This window comes from Polypterus senegalus, chromosome 13 (assembly GCF_016835505.1).
Source record: "Polypterus senegalus isolate Bchr_013 chromosome 13, ASM1683550v1, whole genome shotgun sequence".
NCBI classification, from domain to species: domain Eukaryota; kingdom Metazoa; phylum Chordata; class Cladistia; order Polypteriformes; family Polypteridae; genus Polypterus; species Polypterus senegalus.
In genome coordinates, this window is record NC_053166.1 from 20,420,521 (window position 1) to 20,433,209 (window position 12,689).

A 12,689-nucleotide genomic window follows, 5' to 3' on the forward strand; every position below is an offset into this window, starting at 1 on the left:
ATAAAAAAAAATAAAAAAACTGAAACTGTTCCAGCGTGGTGCTGAAGTGTTACCTACTGCACTCGGGTCCCAATTCAGGTGGTTCGTTTTGTGGTGGGTGCAGCAATGTGCTATCAGCGCATGCTCCCAACATAAAGTACCCTCATTGTAACACAATAAAGAATATTCTGTAAACAAGAGACAGCAAAGTACATAGAAGGTCATACAAACCCATTAACAACTCTGATTAAAATATTTCATACCCTATATATAAGCACATTAGAAAATGTACACATGGTCTAAAATTCAGCGTTCAAGGGCTGTGCAGGCATTGAAGTCCTCAATAGACTAAGTTTAGTAGGTGAGTTCTAGAATCTTCTGGATCCATATCAGGTTTGCAGTGGCTAAAGGCTATCTCACCAGGACTGGCTGAATAACAATCAAAGGGACCACTCTCACTCACATACACATATAAACACACAAGTGTCAATTAATATTACCAAAAAAAAAAAAATCAAAAACTTGTAATTAATTCTTTATTTGCTTGAGCATATCTAGAGTTAGTAATTTTGCAAAATAGTTCTTACAAATCTACTCCATTATGACAAATGTTAGGAAATAACAGTGATAGGTAAATTTTATTACAGCGACTGGTCATTATGTGGCATTCTGATGGTAAACTATAGGGTGACCAGATTCTTGAAATCTCAGACCAGGACACTTGTGTAGCATTTATGCCCACACATAACGCCCATCCTTCCCTTGGGGATTAATAAAGATGTCTGTTTATCTATCTATCTATCTATCTATCTATCTATCTATCTATCTATCTATCTATCTATCTATCTATCTATCTATCTATCTATCTATCTATCTATCTATCTATCTATCTAATTATATAATGCCTTTCTTATCTATCTATCTATCTATCAATCTATCTATCTATATCTATGAGTTATATAGTATCTATCTATCTATCTATTTATCTATCTATCTATCTATCTATCTATCTATCTATCTATCTATCTATCATATAGTGCATTTCTATCTATCTATCTATCTATCTATCTATCTATCTATCTATCTATCTATCTATCTATCTATCTATCTATCTATCTATCATATAGTGTATTTCTATCTATCTATCTATCTATCTATCTATCTATCTATCTATCTATCTATCATATAGTGTATTTCTATCTATCTATCTATCTATCTATCTATCTATCTATCTATCTATCTATCTATCTATCTATCTATCCATTATCCAGCCCGCTATATCCTAACTACAGGGTCACAGGGGTCTGCAGGAGCCAATCCCAGCCAACACAGGGTGCAAGGCAGGAAACAAACCCCAGGCTGGGCGCCAGCCCACCACAGGGCACACACACACACACACAAACCAAGCACACACAAGGGACAATTTAGAACACTGTAAAAAATTATTTCTTGGTTTAACAAAAAAAAAAAAAAGTAACCTGGTTGCCTTAAAATTTTGAGCTGGCTCAAACTCAAATAGTAAGTTAACACAGTATTGAAATGAAGTCATGTCAAATGGAGTTACCATGCTGATCTGACAAATATTTATAATCATTCAAAGCTGAACAAACTAAAGACATTTTGTTAACACAACATTATTTTTAGTTAATCTGACATACAATTATGTGTTATATCAACTTTGGTGAGCATCAGGAATGACTGAGTCAACTCCCAATTTTGAGTGAACTCCACCATTATGATACTGAAATTTGGTTGCAGTAATGTATAATTTTAAGTTGTACTGGCTAAAATTTCACACAGAGTATCTTTTCAATTAATGTTGAATTAACATTTTGAGAAATTGACCTGGTTGCCTTAAAATGACAAGTTCTTTCAACTCTTTACTTAAGTTACCATGACAAGAATTTGCAATTCTATGCATTACAGCTATTCTATAAAAAATGAACTGGAAAGCAGTCAAGTGAAGAAGCACCATGTTGTAAAGAACAGAAAAACACATTTATTTCAAATATTTAATCCTTCATAATTCAGAATTATCAATGCAATGATTCTCCTTTTTCTGTCTGTGTGTTTGAGAATAAATGATATGGTGCATCACAAAATTTAAATATTAGAGGTACTTTTTTTTTTAACAGTAATGCTGTGTCAAAGCATGTCAACTCTCTGAACATGACAAAAATGTGCATGTATATGTGTGGAGACATTAAATGCACAGAATTGATAAATCAAATTTGAAAAATCTCACATTAGAATCTTAACTCTGACATTGGACAGTGTCACACCAGTGAAATAAAGAAAAACTTGTTGTGTGTGACTGAATCAAAGGTTATAAAAGATTCTTTAACAGTAACAAACATCAGGTGGAAAAAAGAAGCATTTAACTTTAGGTCATTTTTTAGTTGCAATAAGGCATGAGAAAAAGAAAAGCAGAACTATTGACAAAAACACTGGAAGCAAACATTAGGACTTCTTTTCTCTTCATCAATTACATATACAGTATTATTAAAGAGTTTTCTGCAATAGTCCGTCATGAAGTCCATGAACTTTTGCAGAGCATGTATCCCCATCAATGTTCATTAAACTTTTTTGGATGACCTCGAATGTACTTCTCAGCTCCTTAGGGTAACTGATGTTTAAGGCATAGAGAAGACCCATGAGAAGAACAAAGGCATTTGGGACATCCTTTAAGTCATGAAGTAAAATCTGCTTCTCCGAAACCACTGCCACATCAATAACCTCCTGAGGGAGAAGGCTTGCAGGATTCTCTTCTGTTATCAAGAGGAGTCCAATATTCATTCCTCTGACAGTGTCTTCAGGCGTAGGCTAGTTAGAGAAGAAAGGCAATTTACAACTAGACAAAGTATTAAAAAGGACTGTTCTTCAAAGTATATGGTACACTGCATACAAATTTGCAAAACACCACTGTTTTGGTTTATTCGTTCAGATGGTTTCTAAATTAAAAAACAGTGACTATGACTACTAAGTGCCAAGTTGCAGCTTTAATGTAAAGGGGACCATGTTTATATTGGGTAAATACTTTTAATACATATTCAAATGACCAAAACTCATTTGAAGACTAACAGCTCAAATGTTTTTAAGCAGAAGTATATCATTTCATCATTTTTTGAAGCATAAAGAACGGGCCAAAATATTTTTAAAAGTCTCTAAGTACATCACTTTTGATTAGGGTTGCAAAATGAGGAACCAGAGATCAATGCTAAAGAAGCAGCCCATCATGAAGTAATCATCTGGCTGAAAAAAAGCATCTTGACACATGTATAAATGAGTGGTGTGAATGAAACAAATACCACTAAAAAAATCTACTTACAAGTAACAGGAACTCTTTAGGATACATGAAACACTATAGGAGACACAATGCAATACTACACCAGCACAACCTGAGACAAGGTTACAAGAATATTATAACATAAGTTTTAGAAAAAAGAGTATGGTCAAATGAAACTGACTTTTACCAGACTGAGGAAATTAGCAAAGTGAGGAGGCAATTAGCAGATGCACTCAGTCGCTGTTTCATTTCAAATCCAAATTTAAAATGCCTATAAAAAGTATTCACCCCCTTGGAATTTTTCTTGTCTTAAAACAATAAATCGCAGCACATTTCATTTGACGTTTTTGACACCGATCAACAGAAAGATTCTTTCATGTGAAAGTCAGAAGTTTCTACAAGTTAGCTTAAACTTATTAGAATTTTTAAACAAAATAAATTACATAAGTACACAGCCCCTTTAACTCTTTCAGGGCTGATGTCAACTTTTGTCAAAATTTAGGGGTAGAGTAAGGTAATCAGCTGTAAAATGTGACAAAAAATGCCCTTACATTTTAGTTTGACTCTCTTTGCTAGATGGAAAGTTACATAGCTTTGTTGATTTGACCTATGCGGGCATGAGCGACAAAGAGCAAACCACCTCTAAATTGGCATCAACATCTGGCGATAGACCAAAGCGAATGTGCAAAGCAAAATACTCCATAGACATTTTACGTAATTTCGTTGAATAGGACTCTGACTTGTCAGACTCAGAGTTTGGTATAAGTGATCTGGAGATGGACGAAAGTGAGGTACCAGCATCATCTGATCGGTCCCCAGCTGATCATGGTGCTGAACATTTTCTTGTAGCTGATGCGCCTACAGCAGCATTCACCTAGGAGGACCACCACATAATGCGTTGCACTGCAACCACCAGCTCCACCCACCTGCTGTGCAATGACAGCCAGGCAGCAGGCCCACCGTACATTCATGATGTCCATCGAGGTGCCCCCATGCAGCCACTGCATCTAGAGATGCCGAACATGCGCCAACAGCAGCCACGGCATGTAGAAACATTTGTTTTATGTTGATTTATGTGTACTTTTCATAAAAATATGTTTTTTAGAAAAAATATTCAGCCCTCAAAGAGTTAAATGACATGCCTAAATCATCACTGGTGTAGCAATTTGGTTCTAGAGTGTAACAATTAGTTAAATGGAGATGGAGTTCCTATTTACAGTATTAAAATGGACAATACTGTAAGTGGGGACTCTCAAGTAGCAGTTTGAGTATGCTTTATAAATGCATATTTCTGAAGTATTCAGAAATTTTAAAAAGTGTTGGCTGAAAAAAAATCACTAAAATTTGTCTTTTGTTGGAAGTATCTGAACATTAAACAAAATCCTGATAACCCATATTATTTATTTTGTTTCACCTCTGAATAGCTTTCATTAACAGAGGTTTGCACCCTATTCTGTATGTCTAATCTGCTACTTGATATAAAAGCAAGCTTATTACACAAACTTGTCAAACTGTATGTCTAGGCAGGTTAGAAACTAAGGAGAAAAACCCCAATGAGCTGCTTCCAGATTCAGTGATAAAACATTGTCTAGCCTGATCTACCAAACTGTGTCATACCAAAGAAGAACATGTTCACCACCAGTTCCCTCATAAAAACAATGAAAGCTGAGCACAGTCACCATATACATGTGACACATTCAAAAATTGATAAAGCAGACAGCAAGGAGGATATGCCCATGTACCTCACAGATCTTGACAAGCTTGGCAGACTTCTCTCTGAGGAAATAAGGAAGGCCAAGGAGGACAACGGCTCTCTTACGCTGGTTTGAGTTCCGCAACAAAGACACTGATCTGAACATTCTGATCATCTAGTGATCACAATTAATTTGAGTGGTACCCATTTCAGAAAAACTAATTTATCAGATTGTTTATTGGTTGGCACACTGGATTTCAATTATCAAAGTAACAAATGTCATCAATTATGATTTTTTTTTTCTAAAATGCATTCAGTAATTGAGCTTTGAAATCTAAGTACAAATGCCAGAACCAAAGTAAAATATTATAAATGCTTACATCAACAGACTAGACAAGGCTACCGGGTCTCTTGCACGATACAGCCTCAACAATCCTGGCAGATATTTTTCAAGGACAATCAAAAAAGGTTTTCTTAAGGTCTGCAGATACTGTTCGTTGAAATTATGCTGCAATCTGATGAAACAGCAAACATACAATATGAACATATATTAGTCTTGTGCTGAGAAGATACAGAAAAAGATCAAAGCAGTTTGTTTTGCGATTGGCAGGTAGTTTAACAATCTTAATCATTTATATTGCAGTGCAGTAAACTGTTGACAAAACCAAGTTTTTACAAAGAGGATACTAACCTGTCTTTCCGTAAACAAAGCAGGCCACCTGATCATCACGTCTTTCACCAAGGGCTCCTCCTCAATCACTTCCTTTCTCCTCAAAGAAAATGTACTGTCCATAAGGGCATCGACTTGCTTCCAGTCCACCACTCTTTTCTTCATTTCAAACTCCAATGTACTTCTTTCTGTTTCAAGACTTTTAAAACTTTTCCCCTGTCAGTCAGGCAGAAAATTCACCTCTGATTTCGTTTGGGGTGCAATGCCACTAAATTGTTCAACTTCAAGCTTGGCAAGTAAGTTATTTGCACTAAAGATAGCAACTTCCCCGCACTGAATACAAATACAAAATGAGACGGGAGATGCGAGACACTAATAACATGTAAAGGCAGAGCAGAAAACACAAGTAGCAAAGTAACACTGAATCCAGTGCACGCCAGCCAAAAAAAATTATTACGAGCTGGTGATGGGCACGATACCTGGAACATCATGCTGCCTAACATTTGCCGATATAATCCATCCATCCATCGTCTAACCCGCTGAATCCGAATACAGGGTCATGGAGCCAATCCCAGCCAGCACAGGGCAGGAACCAATCCCGGGAAGGGTGCCAACCCACCGCAGGACACACACAAACACACCCACACACCACTTTACACTTTACACTTACCACTTTACAGAAACATATTGCTTTGACTTAATATTACATGCTTCCAGATGATCGAAAACTGTATTTTTGCTTTTTACAATTAAATACTGAAATGGTTATATCCGTGCTGAAAACCAACTTGGGAAAGGGGAAAGCTGCTCATTCTCTTTCCTGGTAAAACGATGGAGTGCAAAATTTATAAGTGCACATGTGCAGACACACAAAAGCTATCTAACATGTCACCATAAAAATAGGTTTCTACTTTACTGTGTATTATTTTATGAGCCTAGCTGAAATAAATGTATTGGCGTTTAACTAATGAATACGGAAGCAGTTCTCTGCCCTGCGACTCCATGGCGGTTTTACTATTGGAAAAAAAAGCGCTTGGCAGTTCTAGTGTTAATAATTATGAAGATGGCCGCATTCTTAATTTTCTTCACTATGGAATAAAAACTGAAACTGTTCCGAAAATGATAAATACGACATTCTACTTACTATTAAACCAGGATACGGTACTTTCTATTTGATTTGACTTTGAAATAAAATGGCGCCTCCTTCTTAAACGTGAAATGTTTTTTGATTTTGTTTTTGTGGAACCAACATAAAATAATAATTTGTTTCAATTAATTAAAAACGTCATGTAAGTTTCCAAGACAAAAACACACATTTTTAGGTTATCTTAACAGCATTGGTGATTCTAGATTGATTTGACAAATAATTAAGAGTTATGACAACAAAAAGTAAAAATAATTTTTTACAGTGAATCGCCAATGCACCTAACCTTGCATGTCTTTTTATCTATCTATCTATCTATCTATCTATCTATCTATCTATCTATCTATCTATCTATCTATCTATCTATCATCATCAAGGGAATCAGGGATCAGGGCATGGAAACAAAAGCATGTTCACAAATGAACAGAATTGCACACAGTGCTTAACTAATAAATGCCGGTGGTCTGTTTTTAATCTGCTTCTTGTTGATCGATGTTTTTTAAATATCAAACAAGTGATTAATTAGTACTAGCATTTTACTGTATATAGTGTGATTTGTTTAGGTGAAACAACGTTTTGCGGCCTTGGAAAAACTTTATTAAACAGTTAGCCCATTAAAACCCGGAAAGCTTGATATTAATCAGATATTAATTGGGACGCATAGCCTAAAATCGGAATTGTCCTTGATACTGGGACATCTGATCCTAATAGTAAATTAAAGTGTCAGTGAAATAAACATATTACAGGGTACTTCATTCATATCTAGTGTGCCCTTTGCTATATTTTCAAGGGGAGCAGCCATGGACTGTGCAATACCTCCCACTGGACACTTGATGGCAGCCCCCCCGGGTATCTCTCAACCTTTTTGACAAGTGGACTGTTTTTAGTTATAGAATCTCTTGCTGGACCAAGGGTTTGGGTTCTTCATGGAATTTCGAGAGTCTCTGATGAACATTTGATCAAAGAGAAGGGGTCCCCCATGGGGTTTTGAGTCGCTCAATCAAGTGACAATAGATGGAGGAGCAGATTGGTTCCATAGGAAGCTCCACAGACCAGTGACAATCATAGCCAGCTTTCTTGGAACGGCAGTAGGCTATAACAACGTTAATATGCTTGTCACTCCTGCCTTTTCGCAACAAATTAATGTAACACCAGCAAATACTTTTTACAGAACAGTGCCTATCCATAGGAAATACTGGCTTAAAGCACTGGGAAGAGTGAAATGCTGGTACACTGTTTGTCTTTTGTTTATATTCAAGCCGCTATAAAGCCTTCATAAAGCAGAAGCAACATGGGGATGGAGAGCTTTCTGCGTCCGCACAGCTGTGCTTGCAATTGCCGGATTGAGCAACAGCCCAGTCATGTGCCTGCCTAGCCTTACACTTACCCATCCACACAAGCAGAAACGGCCATTGACAGTGAGTAACTTTCTACCCGTACACAAAGTACATTAACTTGGTACTCCAATACTGGTGGTGCGGTAAAGGAGATTGACCACATCCTTGTGGACAGATGCTGGAGGCTTCTACAGAATTTCAGGCTCCTATTTTTTCAATTCTGACCACAAACCTGTTGTTGCTACTCTGAAGATCCAGTTTAGGTCCAGTATGCTACCACCTAGTAGGAGAATGAGACTGGACCTGGCCAGACGCCAAGATCAAGTTGTTTCTAAGGAGTTTGCAAGCAGATTGTACGAGGAACTTATGGATAGGTGTGACTGCTGATCCTAATGTGATGAGACCATCCGTGACTAGCACTAGAATTACCAGAGCCTACGAAAAAACTCGTAGGTCCGTCCCACCTTAAAATGCTTCGCACTTCTCCGTTAGCGTCTTTTGTCCTTTAAATGTGTTGATTAGCAGCAAACAGCAAGCAGCCTGCTATTACATCCCCCACCCCGCACAGTTTTCTCAGCTCAAGTCTGTCAGTTGCTTAGAGTTGTATAGTGTGAGTCAAGCAAAATGACACCTTTTATAAATACTATATCGTTATTGGGAACACTTGCATTTCATGTGTGTTCCCTATCTACAACGATCTATGCACCGTAAACACATCGTTCAAACAGAAACGTTTTTCATGTTTTAGTAATCATTTTTTCGTAGGCTCTGGTAATTCTAGTGCTAGACCCTGAAGATTTCTGAGAGTTATGTTGGTGTGCAGGAGGTGTTTCATCTTGCAGGGTACCCTGGATATCATTTAGAGGAGTCACAGTGTACAGCTTGATGGCAACTCCGGTCTGAACTGGGAACTGAGAAGGACAACTGTGAGGTCCCTGAGGTCAGAAAAGGAGGCGTTTGTTATAGAAATCTATGAGGAAGTGACACATCATCTATGATCATGTTAACCCACATCCTGCTTACAGAGGAATAGAAGCATTACTCACATCTGTATATATTACTTGGATGGTTGTAGTCAGGGTGGGCGATGACATTGCACTTGTGACCAGTTGGGCTGGCTATTGTGAGTAGCTGTTTAAAGCTGATCCTCCAGCTAGGATGCTGAAAATCTCTGGGTCCACGGTTCTTGAGGCTGACTCTCCAATTAGCTGTGAACCACCCAGTCTCACTGAGATTGCATAGGTGGTGAAGCAGCTGTGGGTAGGGAAGGCTGCAGGGATCTGTGGTTTCTGTGGTGAACCTCTCCAGGCTGGTAGGATGGCTGTCCTTCTGGCATTGCAAGCAATCTTTGCTTCCATTTGGGAGACAGGCGTCATCCCAAATGACTGGAAAACTGGACTCATCATCCCTATTTGGAAAAGGAAGGTTGATCGCCTGGATTGAAGCAACTACAGGGGGATAACACGGCTCTCATTGCCGGGTGAGGTACTTGCTAGGGTCGTCCTCAATAGGATCTGTGATCACTTGTTCACCTACCAGTGACTGGAGCAGTCTAGTTTTACTAAGATGTCTACCATTCATTGCATCCTGTCACTGAGGGTTTTTTTCAAGTGCAAACATGAAAATCGGCAGAGTTTCTTTGCAGCCTTTGTTGCTTTTTGTACAGCATTCAGCTGGGTTGATCAAGCTGCCTTGTGGGATGTCCTGAGGCTTCATGGCATCCCCCCTGAAGTTGCTAATGTAATTGCTGAGCAAAGCAGAGGCAGAATCTTTGTGTTTTTCCCAGTTGATTCTGCAGTTCGTCAGGAGTTTGTTTTTGCTCCTATGCTGTTCAATGCTTGCATGGACTGAGTGTTGCACAGGGTCATGGGGCCAAGCGGCTGTTGGGTATCTGTCGGTAAAGAAAGATTCACTGATTTTGATTTTGCAGACAATGCTGTGATCTTTGCAGAGTCAATGGAGACTCTGATCAGGGCTCTTGAGAGACTGAGTGGGGATTCTGAGTGTCTGGGCTTGCGAGTGTCCCGATAAAAACCAACAGCCAGGCGTTTAATGACCTCTTGGGCACAGCCATCAGCAGTGTGTCTTTCTGCAGAGAGAGTGTCGACCTCGTCAAGAGGTTTACTTACCTCAGCAGTGACATGTATCTGGTGGCTCTTCCTATGAAGTCAGTAAATGGATTGGGAGAGCATGGGTGGTCATGAGGTCACTGGAAAGGGGTGCATGGCATTCTCAATATCTCTGCAAAAGGACAACGTTTTTAGAGTCCTGGTGCTTTCTGTTTTGCTATATGTTTGTGCGACATGGACGCTATCCAGTGACCTGAGAGGAAAATTGAACTCCTTCAATCCTTGGGTACCGCTGGTTTGAATTTGTGTCCAATGAGCGGTTGTTCATGGAGTCCCTAATGAGGCACAGCACCTGCATTGTGAGAGATTGTCAAGCCCTATGGTCATGTGATGCAATTCACAGAGGGTGATCCTGCTCATTGGCTCCTAATTGTTGAGGACCCGAGCAGCTGGATCAGGCAAGGGGACACCCACTTAACACCTGGCTGTGGCAGATAGATGGTCATTTCATTGGGGGTGAGACTGGACCACCTGTCTGCTTTGGGGGTTGCCAACTTGGATCCTGAGCTGTTTCATAGTATGGTGTTTGCAGCAATATGCTGTAGCAGTGCATGCTCCACAACCTGACCTGACCTGATGGTTTAATGATTTAACATAATACATCAATTGACTTTCTTTACATTTATTCAAGGCATATATGAATGGTTTAAGACTATGAAAAACATTGCCTGAACAATTCTCCCAACTTTTTTTTTGTTTCCATGTTGTTTTTTTAAGCAGTCCTGTATTATTTGCAGACAATTTCATTGTGCATTTATTTTAGCCTGCCAGAGCTAAAAGGGTGAAACTGGTAATAGAAAATACAAATCTACCTTAATAAAGTGACAAGTACCTATGTGCCAAATGGCATCCCATACCACATTTCATACCAAATGGCATATAAAAATGACATCGCAATCGGATGGACACACAGCTACACAGACACAGGCACTTGTCAATAATAACATGAAAACACATAAAAGAGCATTCAATTGGGAAAAGTAATTCGTTCCTGTTTCATTTCCATGTTTCTCATCGCCTTGCATTTACGGGCTACGCAGTTTACAGGAATTCTGTTATTAAAGTGTCCCACTGTACGCTTTTAAAGTGTGAAGTCGACCGCTCCAAGATGACGGCCCAAATCACGCGCATGTGCAGCAAAGCATAGTACAGGAAGTGCGTCACTTGAGTGGTTGACGTACTGAACTTGCTTACCGGCGACACGTTCCCGGAACTGCTGGAATTAAACCTAAGTTGTGATTTGGCGTTTGAGGTTGTGAAAGTAAATGGCTGATCTCTACGTTAAACCAGGTAACCAACACATTTATGTGTTCTTTAGGTGAAGGGCTGCCACTTTACATCGCGGATCACTATAGTTTTGGCTTCCCTAATTTGTAAAGTATTCTTTTTGTAATTTACGTGAAATGAATCATTGTTCCGCTGTAATCAGTAGCCCGTGGGCAAAGTGTTTATTCTACGTTTTCATACTTGGTACGCTTTCTTTTGTTGAATTTGTTTGTGTTACAGCATTGTAAAGATGTTAACGTACTGTCAAATACACTTGTAATTTGTTTGCAAACATAACCTTTAATTGAATAGAATTTCATTCCTCTATCTATTCAGTTTTAAATTAAAGGAATACATATAATAGGTAACACCAAATCACGATTTCCTTCATTTGTATTGTTTTGTAGTGGTGAGTTCGTTCATTCAGGTAGACCTTAGACTTTGTAAATACAGTATGTACATGTTAACTATTTTAGTTTACAAGAGAAACGTTTTCATTACAAAGAGAGCAGGGAGTGGCGGTTAACTGTTTCTAGACCTCATCTTTAGATACAGGCGATGTAGTTGAAAAGAAAAAAAAAAAACAATGACAACTTGATCTTGCTATAATTTATTAAATATAAAATGAATAGATATGACATTCCTGTCTGTAGAAAGGTAGGTCCAACCTGGGCACTAATAGCTGGTGTTGCCTCCTCAAGTCGCCGTCTCCTATAACTGCCAAGGAGTCTCTGATAACAACAGGGAGAAAGTTTTTCCCACTCCTCCGTGCAGAATTACTTCACGTGTGTGATGTCTCAAGGTTGTTTTGCATGCACACCCTGCTTAAAATCCCCCACAGCATCTGCCCAGGCCCTGACTCTGCAAACTAGAACATTTTCACTACCAAGCTTTACTGTTGCCATCAGGTTCTTCTGGCCAAATGCTGTTGTAGGTTTCCACCATGTCTTCTGGTACTATGGTCAAATAATGCCATCTTTTCTTCATCTGTCAAAAGCACATTGTTCCAGAAGTCCTGGTCCTTGTCTAGATGTTCACGGGCAAACTTTACCCTTGTCCTGTTGTGCTTTCTGGACAGCAAAGATTTCCTCCAGACACACCTCTCGCACAGGTCTGATATGTGCAGCCTCTTTCTAACAGTAGACTGCGCACTTTGACATAAACAGTTGCAAGAGCTACCTGTAG

General features: G+C 38.9%; 1 protein-coding gene across 1 annotated transcript in view; it reads left to right on the forward strand.

The window, feature by feature from the left end:
- The first annotated feature begins 11,412 nt into the window (after positions 1–11,412).
- The window catches only part of sra1 (steroid receptor RNA activator 1), a 14,396-nt gene continuing 13,119 nt past the window's right edge, over positions 11,413–12,689 (forward strand). Inside the window, exon 1 of the mRNA XM_039774997.1 lies at positions 11,413–11,528. Within this exon, the coding sequence (XP_039630931.1) occupies positions 11,504–11,528 (25 nt within the window). The 5' untranslated portion in view covers positions 11,413–11,503. The remainder of the gene's footprint in view (positions 11,529–12,689) is intronic.